Consider the following 19103-nt stretch of genomic DNA (forward strand, 5'->3'; position numbering starts at 1 on the left):
GTGTCATTAAAATTTGCACTATAAAATTATTATGCCTGTGTTGTTTAAGTCATAGCACTTAGTTCTACTGGAAAGATGAATTAAAGAAGTCTACAAATAAAATAAAATTATGGTGATACTCATAATAAAATAGTTTCATTGCTGGATTGACAAAGACTGACTTGCTCTCCCAGGCTCTCAGAAGGAGTATGTATTACAAAAAACAAACAAAAAAAACCACTCCCAAAATATCCCAAACCCAGTAATTTGAAGATTCCCTCAGGACTAAAAACTTGTACAGCCTATCCTCAATTGTCACTCATGTAACTACATACATAAAAGTCCACAAACTACTTTTTACTTTAGCATACATAATACATATCTTTTTTAATTTAGACATAGATATTTTGGAATGCAGCATTCTAGTGGCAAAACACCAGGACAGCCTCAGCACCAGTGGAACAGATTAAACTCTTTCATCTACTCTGTTAGAGTTGTTGATTCTCCACATAGCATCCAATTTTTGGACAAAAACAGAAAAACCATCCTATACTGCATGAAGGAAATTAATAACCATGTTCAGCACAAAACCTAGGTCAGTTCTAATCACACCTTATTAAAATGGAGGTTTCAGCTACCTCCTGCACATGTTTTGAAGTGTCTCAAGAGAAACATATAAAGAAACAGAGCTGGAATAAAACCACACAGAAATACTGATCCACGAGACTTTAATGTGGGTGCCAGGGTCTGTGTGTAAATATATATGGATATGCATGTGTGAAAAAACCCTTCAGGTATGAAGAATGGCAGCAATGTCATCTTCAGTACTCCAGCTGGGCAGCTGTAAGCAGTCAAGGGATATTTGTGGTTGACCTTATATATGCTTTCCCGTCATTCTCACAAAGGTGAACAAGTAAGTACACTTGCAGAAACTTCAACACGTGTTTAATTTCTGAATTTATCTAGGAGTCTTTTATAAACACTCCCCTGAAAATTCTCCACATTTTCCCTTGAGGGTTCAATTTCTTCCAAAAATGCCAGCAACTTTTGTGACTGAGTACCTCTGGCTATTCCTTCTCAAACTGTGATACATTGTCTTCCGATGAAGAATAATTGCATGCTCAAAAAAATAATCTGTGTCGGTGAGGTTCCTTGAACAATGTGCAATATCAAAACTGGAATGGCCTCCACATCCAAAAAACATTTGGTACTTGTACTGCTTTTGTTATCTTACAAACAGTTGGACATATATCTGGAAAAAGACTTTGAAATTAAGGACAAACCAATGATATTTAGGTGCCTGGAAAAGGGGGAAAAATCTATCACATCTGATGATGGAACTTCTATTTGTTGACCTCCAGAAGTCCACCAAAAGTCCTGGCCCTGTCCTTCCCACATCAGATTAAAGCATGATTCATTCTTGGATTGTACTGTTTCTGCAGCCATTGATGACAACTGATGGTTTTCCTTCAAAATAAATGGTCAGTGGTTCCTTCAGAATTTCTGTCCAGGTCACTGGTTTATTTGCAAGAGGAACACGTACAGCTCTTTGTCATATGCATCACAAAGTAGACCTCACCTACAGCTGGCAGGTATACGCTGTATTTATTCAAGTTATGATCTACTTAATGGTGCTTTTGACTATCTTCTCTCTATTACTCAGTGATTCAGCAGCAAGCTGATAAACTTTGTCTTTATGGTAACATTTTGCACATTCACCATCACAAATGTAGTATTTATCCTTGAGCTGGCAGCCCAGCACCTGCAAACTCAAGACCCGCACCTATACACCTGGCAACATATTCCTCCCACTCAGTATCTCTATTTAAACAGGAGAGACAGTTTTTATATCTTTTCTTCCTCAAATTTTCCCATAGGAAACACAAGTCCTCACTTACTTCAAGCCTCCTCATACAGAAGGCATAGGTGGCATTATGAATCCTACTCATTTCATTGTGACAGCCCCCCTGGCTTTAAACTGAAGGAGTAATAAATATTCACAGTAATAGAAGCATAAATTTTTAATCTCCAGAAAAGTATCTTGCTCTTGTTTGAATGTATTCTGTGGAATTGTTTCATTTACAGAAACAATTTCTAGCTAGAGGTTGCTGAGCAATGCACTGATACACTGTAAGGCTGGGCCTTCATGTGTCTGTTTTTTACCCTCCAGCTATCACTTTCCAGTCCAGAACAACACACTCCATTGTCCAGAAACAACAGACTGCAGAGTCCTGAGCTGTAAGGGATTGGCATGGAGGGAAGATTGCCTTCAGCCCTGCATTCCAACCCTTTCCAGCTTAACAGGATCCTCCTACAAGTAAACTCCCATATCTACTATTTCATCTGCCTGCAAGTAGAAATCTTCCAGAGAGGTCTTATCAAATGACATTGGAAGTGTTGTTGTTATAACTAAAGAAAAAAATATTCACCATATTTGTGAATAATAGGTCATCCAAACTTGTAGTTAAACTTCTAAGATCATGATTAAATACCAGTATCAAAGAAGAGCTCACCAGAAGTGGAAAGGATAGGTCCTTGTTAAAAATCTGTTTTTCTATTTTCTATTGAAACCATGCTTTAATGCAACTTAGAAGAAAGCTAGGCCCATGGAGTTCCCTTTTACTTTGTTTTCTTTTTGAAAATTCAAGTAATTAGTGTAGCAAATTGTAGTGACAGTAATCAACACACAGCAATAGGCATCATTCAAGTTATTGCTTAAGTATCCATTCTAAGCCAACATAGAACTCCTACTGTTATACTTAATTTAGAAACTGCTAATCAAAGAGAAAGCTTAGTGTTCATCAGTGCAGGTAATGTTGTATATGCACTACTGCATACATTTTTAAAAAGAATGTGTAATATTTTGTGCATATGTATGTATGCAAAGTGCATAAAGGTGTATGTATTTACACACACACACACACACACACACACTGAAGAATGCTACCCCTAACCTAGACTAAGTGGTGAAAAGCTCTAAAGGCAGCTCAGATAAATTAAGAAGTACCTGCATTAGTAATACCAGCTACAATGACTTCAATAACAGTAATGAAGAGACTTCTAGTTTAGCCTCAAGTACAACAGAATGAGTTGTAACCTTAAATCTTAACATATAAACAAAGTAAGTAAACTGCAGTAGAATAAGCAATACCTCAGGAAAAAACCAAACACATACATACCTTCACTGCAAAAGGGTCTTTTGATACCAGAGAAATTCACTGTTTCATGGAGCGTTTTCTCCTCCTGACAGTATTCACAGTATGTAACTATGCAGTGCAGTTTCTTATAATCATCAGAACATGCTCTGCTGCAGAACTGATACACTTTGTTCTAAATGCAAAGTTGCAAAGCATCATGAATAAGGTTAATGGATAAAATCTTAAGGTCTAACTAGTGCAACTTGAATTGATAGTTGCCATTAAGACAATTTACAAAGTAAACTGAAGTGCGAACACATAATTAGAGTGTGACTTCTAATGCTAAAAATTTACAAATCCCAATTAAGCTGACAGTGCTACAAATACTCATAATTTCACATGAAAACACTGAACAGAAAATATGCCACTCAATCTCAGCATATCCTCTTTAGATACTTCTCTCAGTTCATAAAGAAGTGTAATAATGGTACTTCATATCTACCATGAAAGCAGATTCCAGACTTACAGCTCATCTGAGAAAATACATTTTTTAAAATTACAGATACTATTTATGAACAAAGACTTCTGCTTTTATCCATACTGAAATTAAATTATATTCTACAGAACCAGGTAGATTTTAACTGAGCTTTTTAAAAGAAACTTCAATACTTTATAAAATAGCTAGAATGACTGTATTAAAGTTCTAAGTTTAAACTTTTAAACACATCACCATTCTAAGAATAACACCAACATCCCCCTTACCTCCCATTCCAGTACTTCTGGTTTTGAACAGAAAGAACTTTTGCAATAATTACATTTCAACTGAATATCACTGGGAGAGACAAACTGACCATTTGTTGAAGACTGAACACTGAGCGTCTGAAAAACATAAATATATATACATACATCACTAAGAAAAACAAGTTACTTTTAAAATGTGGATTTTTTTTTTCAATTAAGCTTACAGTGCTTTGAGAATTCAGGGGTTTATTTATAAGTTCAAGAACATTTCTGGCAAAAGCACAGCAGGTTGGTTCTTTACCTTAATTCCTTTTCCCATGTCATCTTAGATTTCTCAACTTTGAACCATTACCCTTACTTCCACCATAATTACTTTAAGTCATATTTTTTACCTTACCTTTCTTATGCCTTTTAGTTAAGGGTTAACACATTTTTTGTAAAAATAAACAAAAAATATCCCCAAACTGAATGCTTTTGTTAATCACAAAACATATTTTCAGATAAAAACATTTCACAGCTTGTATTGTTTTGGTGACAGACAAAGACCAACAAACAAATGTTTTCAAAGCCAAACCTCACCAAGGCAGATTATCAACATCTTATGCAAGCATACCACTTGAAAATACAACTACTAAAGTAAAAGGCTTTCAGTGAGAAACCTCACATCAACTCAGTTTAAGAATAAACTAGCTAACAGCCCTAAGTAGCCTCAATCCCATGGCAGGAAGATGCAATTATTCACACAACCAGCCCCAAAACAATCCAGGGTTTAAAACTGAGAAAAATACTTAAGATTGCATGTGTAAGTATGAGAATTTAATTCTGTAACTGAGAAATTTCTTTAGTGCATTTCTGCAGCAATCAGTAGATAAAAGAAGTAAATTATACAGTACCTGTATCTTTCAGTGTGTCTTATACTTGCCAACAGAATAGAGTGTTTTTGCAAATTCCCTAAATAAGCAAGAACTATTGGTGTGTTATAGATGTGATGTTCAAGACAAAGATCTGAATCAGCAGGAATCACAGACACTTGAATCCAGGACAACTTTCTTACATCTGTCTTCTCAACAAACTTTCCCACACTATTTGCAACAGAACAAATATATTTAAAGACAATTTCTCTTCAGACAGATTTGTTACTACCTCTCCACTGTGTAACAGTGAAAATTCAAAACATTTCTGTTACAGGATACTTTTCTTCAGACTCTCGTGTTAGTAAGGGTTCACCTACACTAAAAAATAAATTAAAACTATGTTGAGACTTGTTGCTGATGTAAACCCTGATCTATGTGGGCTGCTACTTGCTGAGTGCTAGCTGGCAGTGCAAACAGTATCATTTTATGCAGATGCATTAATCCTGTGTCATGAGTCTGCAGACATTAAGTGGTCATGCATATTCCACAATCACAGGCAGGACCTGAGACCCAACTGCCAGGCAGCAGAAAGATGACACCTTTACTCAATGGCCTATCAGCCTGTAACAACTTTATGTATATATAAACTTCTATAACAACTTTTTTTCTGATGCCTGCACACAATATTATCATATTTCTCCCATTATATCCAGCAAATGTCCCTGTGGCTCAGCAAGGTTTGCTTCACTTTGGCTGCTCTAAATAGCTGAAGATTTGCAAAAACATGAGAGCCACAAAGGCATATTTAACTGCAAGGTCCAACCCGTGCACTTCTGCTGTTGCAGGTGTCCTCACAGAGCAAACACCATGCTTGACACATGCTGCTCTGTGCTTTATGGAAGCCCTAGAAGCTCTCATTGAAAATGAAAAGAACTCAGGAATACCCAGCATCTCCAGCTCAGGAATGAAGGAGATGCAAAGAACTAGCAGATGTGACAACTTGTACAGAAACACTGAAGACAGAGGAACGAATGAAGATGAAATATACTCAATGGTCATCGAATGAAAAGCAACCCTTATCTTTCACATTGTAGTTATTTTTAAATATGGGACTCAAACACCCTATTGTGAGGGCTATAAGTTAAAAGTAAAACATAGTTTTCAGTTGTTTTCTGAGGTATGCCACAGTTGCCTTCTTTTATTTCTTTCCATTACTGTTTACTGGGGTAGAAACTCAGACTCACAAAGTCTAGGGAGCTGATAATTGAAAAATAACAAAAAGCTAGAGAAGTGAGAACAAAGACTGAGACTATTTCAAATTAGTATTTGTTTTAAAGGAAACTTAGGCATAACTATAAATATAAGTTTAATAACTTATAAGTAGTTATATTTAGAAGTAATAACATTATTACTTCTAAAAACCCCAACTCTTTTTATCATGAGATCCTCTGGTTAATTAAATATTTTTCCAGAAAAATCTGTAAAGAACTGAATTTATATTACTGAAAGTTCTAAACCAAGCAGAAGATGGTTTTTAAATCAAGTTAATGAAAACATTGTTTTGTATGCCTCTTTAAAGTTTCAATTATTCTGCTTACAATTAAAGACTGCTTCTGCATTATAATTTGAGCTAAGATAACATGCATGTAGTATTTTCACCATCTTGCTTTACTTCTAACATACAAGGTACTTAAAGTACCCTCAGGAATTATTTGGGAGCATAATTACAGAGAAGGAATAATAAAAGGAAAAAAGATGATAAATTCATTAAAATCTTTCACCAGTCACCCTGAACACAAAGCTTTATCTATGCTGTGTTGTATCAAAGACATCTTTGAAGTTATGTACCTATGTTTGTTCTTTTGAGAGCCTGCCCTGAATAACAAAAGCATGAGAAGTGCAAGCAAAGCAAAAAAACTATTGTAAAGCCCTCCTCAGCCTTCAATGCAACCAGCTCAAACTGCTCTAAGATGCCAGTTTAATGATGAACACTAGGCAGGCACAGCCCAGGTTCTTCTGAGAAGGCCACCACAGCAGCACAGCTTCTGCCCTGCCCCTGCAGCTTATGTGACAGAAGATTATCCTTGCTCACAGCAAAATGAAATCAAATTGTGGAAACATTTCTGAACATAAGTGTACACATGGAAGAGCTAGTAGGCAGACAAATTGAGGTTAGGTGTTTTTTCCAGCTGAGAAAAAAACCTCAAAGCTTTGAAAGAAACAAGTTTTTTTTTAATGCACGTGAGAGAAGCACTTATGAGAAATCTTCTACATGCTGTCATTCATTAGGACTGTTCCACAAGCAAAATCAATGGAACTAAATTAAATAGGGAAGGAAACAAACTTTTCCCCTGCACTCATGCACACACAGACCTTCCAGCTTAGGCATGGAAGGCATATTTTTATTATTATCAAATTTAGAAGAGTATTTGTCTGTGTGCACACACATGTATAAGAGACATGCAACATATATGGCCAAGAACACTTCCAGGCACCATCACAATGGTGAAAGCATTAGTGAATAACCAGGGAGAGTAACCTGCTAAAAGCTATTGTACTTGTAATTCTTACCCATACTGGTCCTACAATTCTCCAGATACATCCATAAATTGGAAGCAAAGCCCAAACCAACTAAAGCTTGAGTACAAATTTTGCACAGACTTGTGTTTTGCCAGACAGCTTGTACTGTCAGACACTTACACAGCTGCTAACTCTGGGAAGACACTTGTGTAACTGCCTCCATGTTCACAGTCAATAATCAATAGTTTATTTTTCCCTTAACAGCAAGATCTTCAACTGACCCAGTAAAAGTACCAGTATCAATACTGGTTTAAAACAATACACCTTGGGAACAGTTCCATCTTTAATTCTGCATTAACAACCTCCAAGACAGAGTGTGAAAGACAAGATTCAGTCCCACTTTCTACCACCAACTACCAAACGAAAACACACAAAACAGGCTGTTATCTCTCTTTTACTCTCTTTCTTACAAGACTAAATGCTCTTACAGGCTGCTCAAAGGAGAATGCAGATACGGACATACACTGTACAACATGCAGCTCAGCTGAATCTTTCCAGTATTTCAATCCATTAAAAGAACAACTAGCTAGAAACAAAAGGTTATTTGTAAGACACAATTATAATCAATCCTTAAGTTCTGTAAAACAAACGTACCTATTTGTAAACCAAAAGGACTAAAACCCCAGCAGAAGGGAAGAAACACAGGCCTGAGATAGCAATTATTCAGTTTTGTGAAGGATAACCCTTAAAGAAAAAAGTCTAGGAAGAGCAGGCAAAGCAGGAAAAGGGGATGAATATGAAGCCAGAAAACTAAAATAAGAGTTATCTCCATTAACACTGAAAAATACGGAGCACCATAGTAAATTGACCATTTTTTCAATTTAGGCTCAGTACCTTACGTGTCACTTAGGTACAAGAGAAGTCTCAAGGGAACACTAACAGTGCTCACATTGTGGTATACCATCCTTTCCACCTAAATACTAAATGAACAGAACAAAGAAGCTGTTCTCATACATTCAACTCTAGCCTCATGGTGAATACATTTTATTTTTTTACACAGTGACTACACAAAAGCTATGAAAAGTTGAAATCCAACAATGGTGGTAGCTGTAAGCAAATAACAACCTACCCTTTCTTGGTCTTTACTGAGAACTCACAGACTGCAAGGCTGCTTCAATTAAATTTCACTACAATCCTGACAGGAGATCTATGTGCAGCACTGAGACTGCAACAGAAGCATGAGCACAAGGACTCAGTAAGACCACAAACCCACAGCCAGCATTAAATGATCTGGCAGTTCTATTCAATAATGTTGCTTAATGCTGACTGATGTGCAAATCCAAGAAGGCCCAGGTTGAATTTGTCATTCCCTGGCTGTATTTGTTCTGAGAGTTCTTGGGGATGCAATTGATTGTAAAATCACGTACAATAATATAGATGTCAGATGAGTTTGCACTAAGTATTACAGTCTGTCATCACATACTAACAATACACAGGTATTCTGTTAATCAGTTCCACTGACAGACACCTACCAAACTGGTTATGATGGAAACACAGAACATGGCTACATGACAGAGGTCCTACCCAGGGCATATTAAAGAAGCAATTAAAAGACCAATTTGCTGTCCAGTTGACAGAAAACAGCAAAGTTCAATGACAAATGGGAGAACCCTGTGTGGGTGTAATTCTTCAACAACACATGAGGAAGCAATTATCAATCATCTTGCGTAAATCTGGGAAAAATGCTTTTACATACAAGAATTGAAATATAATCTTTTAAAATATCCTTTGATCACCAAGAGATTAATGGCTATGACATGTTTCACTTATGCTTTAACCTTGATTCATGCTGAAAATATGACACTTTCAACAAGCAGAGCAGCCTCATCCAGAGTGCATGTCATTAGCCTAGCAACCCCCCCAGTTTAGGGCCACAATTTAAACAGCTAGTATTGTCCATAAGTAAAATGGTTGAGGCTCTAACCTTCCATTTCAGAAGGAATCACTTTTCTCCATGGCAAACCTTTGTTAGTTCTACATGCAATATGAGAATTTTGTTATTGAGTTTAGTACAAAAGAAGCTAAATTTGTTGACCTTCAATGCAAAACAGCAAGGCTCACATCCATGAAGAGGCTAAGGTGGTAAAAAGAAGATGAGCAGTGATACAGCTTTGTGCTTTCTAACAATGTAAAGCAGAAACTGGTAAGTTTTTATAAGCTTAAGAACAGCAGCTAGTGTTACTATGAAACAGCCCTTTGATCAAAGAAAATATTAGGAGCCAGGAGCACTTGCTATGTTAATTGTAACTCTCAAGCATGTATACACAAGCAAGTTAGCTTAATATTCAAATACATAACACCAACACAGGCACACAAATATTTAGGGAGGAAAAGATTTAACACAACAGCTAACCTGAAATTTAGCTACACAACTGGAACTGCAAAAGTTGTACAGTTTTCCATCAGGCATTGTGGCTTGATATTGAGGTAAAGAGTTTCGCTTACAAAAGTGGCAAATAATTTCCATACCTAAAAGAAAAACGCAGTTTACAAACAAAATAAACAGAAAATAATAGGGGAAAAAAAGAGTATTACAGGTGAGCCTTTTTTGGCTTTTTAATGCAGAAAACTAAGATAAGTCTGTTTTCCAGTCAGCTTCTACAAGTCACACAAAGCAAAAAAAAATTACAGAAGTCTGGATAAATACTTTCAATAAAGATCAGTACTAAAGATGAAAACACTTTCTTCCATAAAATTCAGTGGAGCATTTTCAACTTCAAGTTGAGATCTGCTTTGCATACTGAAGAAAACATGCTTTGAATTATTTACTGGATCAAAAACTTTACCTAGAGAATATCTATATGCATTATAACTATCTCCCTTCTTATCCATCTCCTGCTTGACTGAAAAAAAAATCCAGGGTGGGATTAATATGAGAATTCAAAGAATATGAGTTCATATGCAAAAGACCTGCACTATCTTCCTGTGACACAGCAGAGCACATTATGCTTCAGCATTTTTTTCATAGGAAGCCTTAAGACAGTTGAAAATTCTTTCCAACATCACAAAAAAAAAGCCCAGTGAGGAAAATTAATCCTCAGGGGTTCATTTACTGGTGTTCAACAGAAGATGTTTTGGGGTTTTTTTAAATGAAGTTAAAAACTATAAAGTCACATCTGCAGAGACTGTAACTGTAAAACAAATGCACCCACCCCCAGTGTTCAAATTTTTAAAAAGTCTACTCTTAGCAGTGATGAAAACCCATCATCCTTTTCACTTACTTTGTGATTTTGCATATTTTGATTTGTGTGTGTTCATGCATACAGTTGAGCAGTATGGCTCCATATATCCATTAGGTCCTATGCACTGAGTCATGTCAAAAAACCTGCACTGAGCTCTGCAGCCAGTACAAGATGTTAATTTGCCACATTTCTAAAACATAAAACAAAGCAAAACAATGCATTAGTTAAAACTATGCTTGGCTTTTAATTTAATTTATAGTCTAAAGACAAAAAACAAAATAAAACAAATGATAAGCTTTATTTCTATCATCTGCTCTCTCATCAGATCCTTCCTATATTAACTCTCCTGATCATCCTCTCAAGAGCATTCAGCACTCAGGTTGTGTCTTTTACTGCTGGGAAAAAGCTAGCTAAAAATAACCGTCTGTGTAAAGACACACACATACACACACACCCTTCAAAAAACTCAAACCAACTAAACCATCCAAATTCCATCCCAAATCCCACTGTCTGCAAACTGAACTGTGGAAAGAGTGTGCAACAAGTTGTGCTGAATTGAAGAGTTTCAAAGAACTCTATTCCTCTCTCCTTGTTGATGGGACAGTGGTTGTAAGGAAAGTAACAGGAATCTGGCATGGCTAATGTGATTCATGGGATGGCTAAGCTTAGAAAAGACTCCTTTTGGTCCAACCTCCCTGTTCAAGCAGAGTCTTCCCAGAGCACATGGCACAGGATTGCATCCCAGATGGTTCATGAATATCTCCAGTGAGGGAGACTCCATAACTTCTCTGGGCAATCTGCTCCATTGTGCAGTCACCTGCACAGCAAAGTTATGAATATGAAGAATAAACAAACTCTGGGGAGAAAAAAATTCTATCTCCAATCCTCCAAGCAGGAGGAACACACTGCAGAGGTTCTATGCTCAAGTGTGACTCTATGAACCTGATAACAGACTCGATTTTGATATCTCTCAACACAGCAGCCAGTTCATCAGCAATTTTCCCAGAATGGAACAAACGTTCTATAAAAAGCACAGAAAAAGCTGCACAGAGCAGGAATACCAATGACACAGTCAACATACAAAATCAGTAATTCTGATGTTCTACATGTATTACATATGCCAGTGTTAGGCAAATATCTCAAGCATGATAAAGCAGGTTTCAGGAAAAATATCTAGACACCTTCTCTGCCCATAGAAATAGTATCAGGGTTTTGACAGTGATGGAGAAAATTCCTCACCAAACATGATGGGCCGCCTACTAGACAGACTCTCACCTTATTAAGTATTAGAAAATTGTCACTTAGGCACATAATATCTCTTCCCTTCTAAAGAAATTATTTTAGCACTCTCTCTCCCTCTTTCCCTATTCTCAAGGATGGAAAGGAGAAGGAAAGACAAAGCATGTTTCATAGGTGCTTTCTTTTGTTCAGAGCGAGAAAAGCTTCAGAGGATATCTTTGCTCTTCCTATTTTTCAGTAGCTAAATTTGAAAACTAGTTAAATCCAATCTTACAGACAGCTAGAGATGAAATTTTTGGGTTTATAATGTCATCTTTCCTATTCTAAGAGCATCCACATAAAAACATGCAAAGCCACACGCGCCTGTGACACAAAAACGGATGCAGCACCTTGCAGAGTCCAGTAAAATTTCCACACAACTTCACAATTTCCACATGCTGTTTTGATGAAACCTTTGCTGGGGATTTCCTCCAGAAAGGAGTACCTGTCAAGATACCAAGCTCCTACCTAGAAGAAGGTATAAAATACAACTCTAGGATACTTCCTTCCTATTTTAATTTTTTTCTATTTGCCTTTAAACAAGTTACTCAGGATATCATTATCTTCCTAAAATTGGCAAAATTCACACTTAGTACCAAGACCAAAATGTAGCAGTTATATTGTTCTTTGAGCTGGAACTCTTCTGCTGCTATACATTCCTCTCCTCTGGCAGGCTAATAAACAAGAGGAGTGCATCCAGAAACCTCTGAGTTATATTGCTAATAATACAGGAGAGGCTACAACTTACAAAGGACTTGATTCCTTGGAACATGCTTAATGAACAACCACCACAAAAAAATCTGCTTGCACAAATAGCCTTGGGAGCCACAGAATAACCCAAAATGTAAATCTAGAAGCATTGTTGCAAATATGCTGGCAAATAACTAAGAGCATTCAGCAATATGATCAGAAAACAACACACAAGGAAATGAAGCTTTCACAAGTCCCATATCCAAAAGAGAAATCCAACAGAGACTACAGTGATTTCAAGAGACAGCAAGACAAAAGTATAGTTTTAATAAATGAATTTATAGTAAACTGATCAGAGCATAATCAGAAAAAAATTCATTGTGTCAGTAAACTACGTGTTTCAACAAAAATTCCTTGAAAGCAGAAATAGCTTTTGCTAACCAGCATCTCAAATACCTCATCATTTATGTGATATCAAAAAAGGATCATGCATAGAAAAAACAGTGCAACAGCACGTCAATCACTTCGGAATTTCATACATCTTCTAAATACAGGAGTTGTTTACTGACTTCACCCCATCTCTTTAGATTTAAAAGCAAGAAAAAATTTATTTCTATCTAGTAATAACCTAGCAAACCTAGATCTAGTTTATCAAGACTACAAAGACTAAGAGTTTCCAAAAAACATGCCAACTATGCAGAAGATTCTGTGGGTAAGAGCAAAACTGTAATAACAAAGCTCTCATTTTATTCTTGTAATAACAACTAAAAAGAATATTTGAGCATTTCTACATTATTAGAAATTTAAACATATTGTTACACAAGTGAAGAAGACAGGGCATGGTGGAAAAAAAGAAAATTAGAAGGTCTAACCCTTCTTTAAATGTATTGCTCCCAAAACGTTGTAATCGTCATCTCCCTCAAGTGAAACATTTTTCTTGCGTTTTTATTATCTTTCCAGCACTCCCTAAACTTCCAAGTTCAAACATTAAAAATCATTAAAAAAACACAGTTTTTAAAAATGATTTTTTAAATGACTTTACATTTTTTAAATTATTTCACACTATTATTAAAGAAAGATTAATGCATACCTGAAAGTATTCAATCAGTGCTATACATGTGTCTCAAACATTTATTTTTGAGAGAATCTAACCCAACAACTTCCTCCACTGACAACATTAACAGAGAGCCTCACTATATCTCTAACGTTTTTGAATACCCAGAATGCAAACCAAGAATTTTTATTTTGCTCATAAGTGTGAAATTTCCAGATGAGACTATCAAATTTCTTAGCTAACTTACATTTCTACTCTCAAATTCTTCCCAACATAATCTCTTTCATCTCTAAGAATCTGCAGTATTAACTTCATTCTGCAGAAAAAGTAACATTTCAGAATCCTTTCTCTCAAAGCATCTTTCTAGCTGCCATTGACAAAGAGAAGATACACTAAAATTAAGGAGAGGAAATACAGAGGGTCAAAGAGCATTCTTATGAGGTAAGGATTTTTGGCCTGGAAACAAGATAGCTTAGGAGAATAATGACAGAACCAAAAATGGTATTATGTGGGGCACAATGGATCAACTGCTCAGTGTATTTTCTAATATTAAAAACTGCAAAACATCACACGAATATCAAGAGCAATTTGAAAATAAACAGGAGACATTTCTTCATGTGACCAATAGCAGGTCAGCAGAACCTCTTACCAACAAGAGTCATGGATGGAAAAACTGTTTGCATACGTTCACAAGGAGACTGGAAAAGCACTAATTAAAGAGATTTGCCAAAAATAGCATACAGGAACATCACATGAAGTTCAAGGGATGCCCTGACCTCTAGAGAGTCAGAAGCCAAGAGAATGCTCAGAGGAAAATATTCTAAGTTCCTGCCCTGGTCTTACTCTTCCATTTATGCCCACTTACATCACTGCAGGAGTTTCAATCCCTAATCGGTACCATTACAGCTTTCTCAAGTTCTTACTACAGTACATACTTAATTTAGTATTTTAATCACCCTCAAGGAAAAGTGGGTGTTTAGAAAAGAAATGAAGGAAAACTTAAAATTGTATCAATGTTGTTGATATTTCACAGCAGGATGCAAAAAGATCTTCACCAGTAGAGGAAAACCAGAACAAAATACCAAAATTTTCACTAGTAACTAAGTAAAGAGGGAACAAATAACGCAAAACTCCTGAGGCTTTATTTTAAAAATCACTGCTTCCTTCTTTGTTTCAGAAGAAAATCACAGAATCATATAGACTGGAGGAGACCTCCTGAGGTGAAATGCAGCCTCCTGCTCAAAGCAGGTTCAGGTGTTTGCTCAGGATCTTGTCCGGTCAAATCTGAGCATCTCCAAGGACAAACACTCTCAAAACCCCTCAGGAGGATTTCACCATCCTTATAGGAGAGGAAAAAACAAAACAAAACACACACCCAAAAAAAAAAACCCAAAAAACCCACCACCAAAACCAACCAACCAACTGAAAAAAATCCCCACAACAAAAAACAAAAACAAACCACCTTTTTCTTTATCTAAGTAAGTTTCCCCTTGTTTTCAAGTTGTGTCTCTTGTTAAGAGTTCAACTTTGTCTTCCTCTGTCTCCTCCCATTAGATAACTCATCCCCCTCTATGCTTCTCAGGCTTGAACAAAGTAACATCTCCTAAGCCTGTCCTACTAAGTCAGGTTCTCCAGCCATCTAAGCATCTTGGTAGCCCTCCACTGAACTTCCACCAGCAATGCCTGGACAATGCCTTTCATTCTGTCAAATCCAAAACTGCCCACTATACTCTAGATGAAGTCTCAAGAGCAGAAGGATGGGGGGGGGGGGGGGGGGGTGGCCCAAAAAGATCACCTCCCCTGTCCTGCTGGCTGTACTCTTGCTAATATCCTTGGAGACACTAAAGAACTTAAATGGATGTGTTCCTGAAGGAGCTGCTCCAGGTGATCCTGTTTGAGCTGAGGGTGGCCAAGACGACCTCCAGAGGTCAGGCATTTTATGAGACAACCCAGGACCCAGCTGGCCATCTTTCCTGCAAGGGCACATTCCTAACCCCAGTTCAGCTTCTCCACTGGGATGCCCAAGTCTTTTTCTCCAAAGCTGCTTTCTAGGCAATTAGCTTCCATTTCAGATCAAGTCTTAGCTTCATCTTGTGCTCCTGCCTCTTGACAAAACCTGCAAATTCAAACTAGCTTCAGTTTCAAGTTTCCTTCAAAGGTGAAATTAACACAAAACCAATCTGCAAGAGAAAGTATCAAGCATTTTCCTCCCATGTGCAAATTCACATCTACAGCATCTATGAAAACATGCACATTTGAGGACTGTGATTTCAAGAAAAATTGAAGTTAAAACACAATCAAGTTAGTAAGGAAAACTGTATCTAAGTTGATAAGTATAAATAAACAAAGCTAATCCAGAAGCAACATTTCAAGCTAATAAAGGCCCAGTGCCCTCTGAGGAAAAGCCTGATGCACAGTAGCCTGACTACATCTCTCCTTCACTACTACACCTAGTTTCTGCATTGAGATAACCTAATTTTTCCTAGATCCTATTGCATGTTTGACCTCTTCCAAAGCATAAAGTCTATGGCTGATGAAGAAGTCTGAAAATTGTTCTCATTGTATTTGATTCTAAACTCACTCATTCTTTCATGACTTGTTCGTATATCCTTAGAGACTTAATTCCAGAAGGTCTATTTCATGCTAGGTATCTCATGAGAGACAACAGACAAACAATGTGATATGAAAACTCTTGCAAGTCATGAGTTGTAGATGTATTTCAACTATTCCTTCCATCCACTAGGACAGTGTTCAACTCAAACGGGCAACTACAGAAGCAGCTATCCAAATCCAAGACAAAGCAGATGAATGTGGCATATTCAGATCTAAAAGAATTGTTTCAACAAAAATACTGATTCCTGGGAAAAAAATTCACTTGAAAGGTTTCTGAGTAATTTTTATTCTTGCTACTATCAGCAATTATGACTTTAGAAGGAATCTTGACCTTCCTTTACATCTTACTGAAAGGATCATGTAAGCTCAAGTCTAGAGCTCTTGCTGCATGTACCTTACAAAGAATAAAGATCAAACTCCAAAATAAATGTTAGAACAATACCATAAGTTCACAGCATATTAGAAGCCTCATTTCTGCTTGCAACTGGGACTAATGAGAGCCTCTGTTCTTCAATCTTCTGGCTGCAACAGTACTTCAATAAAGCTACTACTGCCTTGAATCTAGGCATCTGTGCTAGACACTTTTATTCTTGACTGAAAAAAGCAGTATCATCTGCTTTGTCTGCCTTGACAGAGGCTAAGAGAGCATGATGAAGGATATGCCAAGGTGTAAGAGAGCATTCTTGCTACAGCTTCTCCCATGCAAGGGCCAGTCAACAGAAAATATCAGAACAGCAGCTGATTACCACAATGCTATGTAGCAGCCCTAAGATCTGCTTCCAGTTAAAGAAAATCCTATGTAGTCAAAACTCCATGGAAAAACACATTGTTAAATGCTTCTCAATCCAGGCAAACCTCCCTGGTAGCTTTACAGAATAAGAGGTTTAGATTAGAATTAAAAATACCACCAGGAAATTCCAGGACAGAAACTTAGTACACCTGTATTCAAACAGAAAAGGAGAAAGAAAACAGCATTTTCTATAAGTAGAAAAGCAGATGCATTTGCTACATGGAATTTTATGATAACTGAGATCCCTCAGAAAGGTCATCAAGAAAATAGCAGCTAAACTACTTCAGATTCATCTGAAAGGATGGTCTGATGGAACCTGAGGCAACATGCACGTCTAAGAAAAGAACCAGATATCAGTAGAATCTCTACCAGCAAAGAAAGAAGACATTGTATAATTTATTTTCTCTTAAAATATTGCATCCAAATCATCCCTCCCCCAAGAGTAACAAGTGTAAACTCTTCCTTAAAAGCAGTTGCCCAAGTCCTCAGAGGAAAAGATGAAGCAATTGCTTTTGTGGGCCTTGAACACCAAGTGAGTTACGTTTACATTCCATCAGCTGAACTCTGCAAACAGCTAGATCGATAACTTGTCCAGTACTTTTCCCTGGCATCCCCAACTGCCAGTGCTCTTTTTGCAGGCTTTGGTCCCACACTCAAGACACTTGTCTTCCTGTCTCTGAGAAAGGCAGAGCTGAAAACACCTGCCTCAAAAAGCAAGTTACTTCTACCCTAACTGAATGTTTCAGCTGATTCTGCTCTGCCTTTTCTCTCTTTCCTCCAACCCCATCCAGGTAATTACTCCAGGTACACCAGTGCATGGATGTGGTTACATCCATCATAACTATGATACCTAGTCATGCAACCTCCTTGCTTCCTCTTTCCAGGAAGCTCCTGTGCTCCCACACAAATCACAGCTCACATTTGACTGCCTATGTAGCCTTCTTCAGAACTACAAAGCCATTTTAACATTTCTGATGGACCCATCTATTTTTATCTTCTAAAATAGCTACATAATAGTATTCTTAACAGTTATGATGAACTATATTCAGATGTCTAAGGAATCTGGCACCACAATTTTTACTGAACAGCAGCAAATTCTACAGTTGGAAGACAAGACTTTTAAAGAAAAAATAGCAAAATAAATGGTTCCAGAGAGCAGGAGTGAATAAACAGTAAAAGAGAAGGCAGAACAGGATAGTTTCTAGGACTCAGTTTGCATAAGAGATGCAAGACACTTGGGGTCATAAATACCAAGTGGTCTCAAAAAACCTCCCCGTATCACTAAGCAGGAAGAAAGAAGAAATGATTATTCCTTGGTTGATAAAGATTTTGGTCTTTTAATCATGTTAGATGGGATAAAAAGCATCTAGCTATCTCCATTTGTAGAAGTGTGCATAGTAAGAGACAACAGTATGATCAGAGATTACTTAATACCAAACTGAGTATTATCTGAACCTAACAGAAGTGGTTTATTATATGATGAAGAAACTCCACTATTAAACCAGTTTGGTCTGGCTGAAACCACAGAACTTCTCTTTAAAAGTGACCAAAATTAAAAAAAAGAAAAAGTCAGTATTTCTAACATTTCAATGTAAGTGGGCTGTTCAACTCTAACAATTACTGACTCTGTCAAGAGTACTTACTCTTGAAACAGACACTTGGATATGAGAGTTTATAAAACAGTAAAAACAACAGGAAGTGGCAGATTTTGTAGTTCATTGTACTATCAGGATAAAAAGGAAGACAGGAAGGACACTCTGTCTTAACAGCAAAGAAGCACAGAAAAAAAACTCGACACTGCATGGGACAGGACAAAGTTGAAAACCCTAGATGCTTCACTGAAGTGCTAAGTGGCAGGACATTCTACCACAGCATTTAAACCAGTAGATAACAAGACACTTTATGAGGCTAAGTACAAACCCTATGCAAGCAATTAATTGTTAGCTGCAGAGCTGACATGCGTATTATTGTATACAGTGAAGGCTCTTAAAACCCTGCACAGAGATAAAATAGACAAATGAGTTTAAAGAGTTTCACAAAAGCAGTTCCTTGGCAAGGAGCAGAAACTGAACAAGGAAGCATAAATGCCTAGGGTGGTTTTTTTCTATTGCTTGTAAGTGAATAGCTTAGGGGCACAGCATAGCCTTGTTATTCTTGAAGCATGTTCAGTAGTATGTCTTCATCTAATCAAGAAGTAACCAAATG

The 19103-nt window shown here is 37.0% G+C and overlaps 1 protein-coding gene across 7 annotated transcripts in view; it reads right to left on the reverse strand.

Moving 5' to 3' along the window:
• The window catches only part of ZMYM2 (zinc finger MYM-type containing 2), an 87344-nt gene that overhangs the window by 32998 nt on the left and 35243 nt on the right, over positions 1 to 19103 (reverse strand). For 6 of the 7 annotated variants that reach the window (XM_036404065.2, XM_036404061.2, XM_036404058.2 and 3 more), the window contains 4 exons: positions 10513 to 10663; positions 9645 to 9760; positions 3879 to 3995; positions 3159 to 3309 (listed from right to left, as the gene is read on the reverse strand). In XM_036404065.2, coding sequence (XP_036259958.1) covers positions 3159 to 3309; positions 3879 to 3995; positions 9645 to 9760; positions 10513 to 10663 — 535 coding nt within the window. The remainder of the gene's footprint in view (positions 1 to 3158; positions 3310 to 3878; positions 3996 to 9644; positions 9761 to 10512; positions 10664 to 19103) is intronic. The other variant, XM_036404064.2, reaches the window with a different exon arrangement.

This window comes from Molothrus ater, chromosome 2 (assembly GCF_012460135.2).
Source record: "Molothrus ater isolate BHLD 08-10-18 breed brown headed cowbird chromosome 2, BPBGC_Mater_1.1, whole genome shotgun sequence".
NCBI lineage: Eukaryota > Metazoa > Chordata > Aves > Passeriformes > Icteridae > Molothrus > Molothrus ater.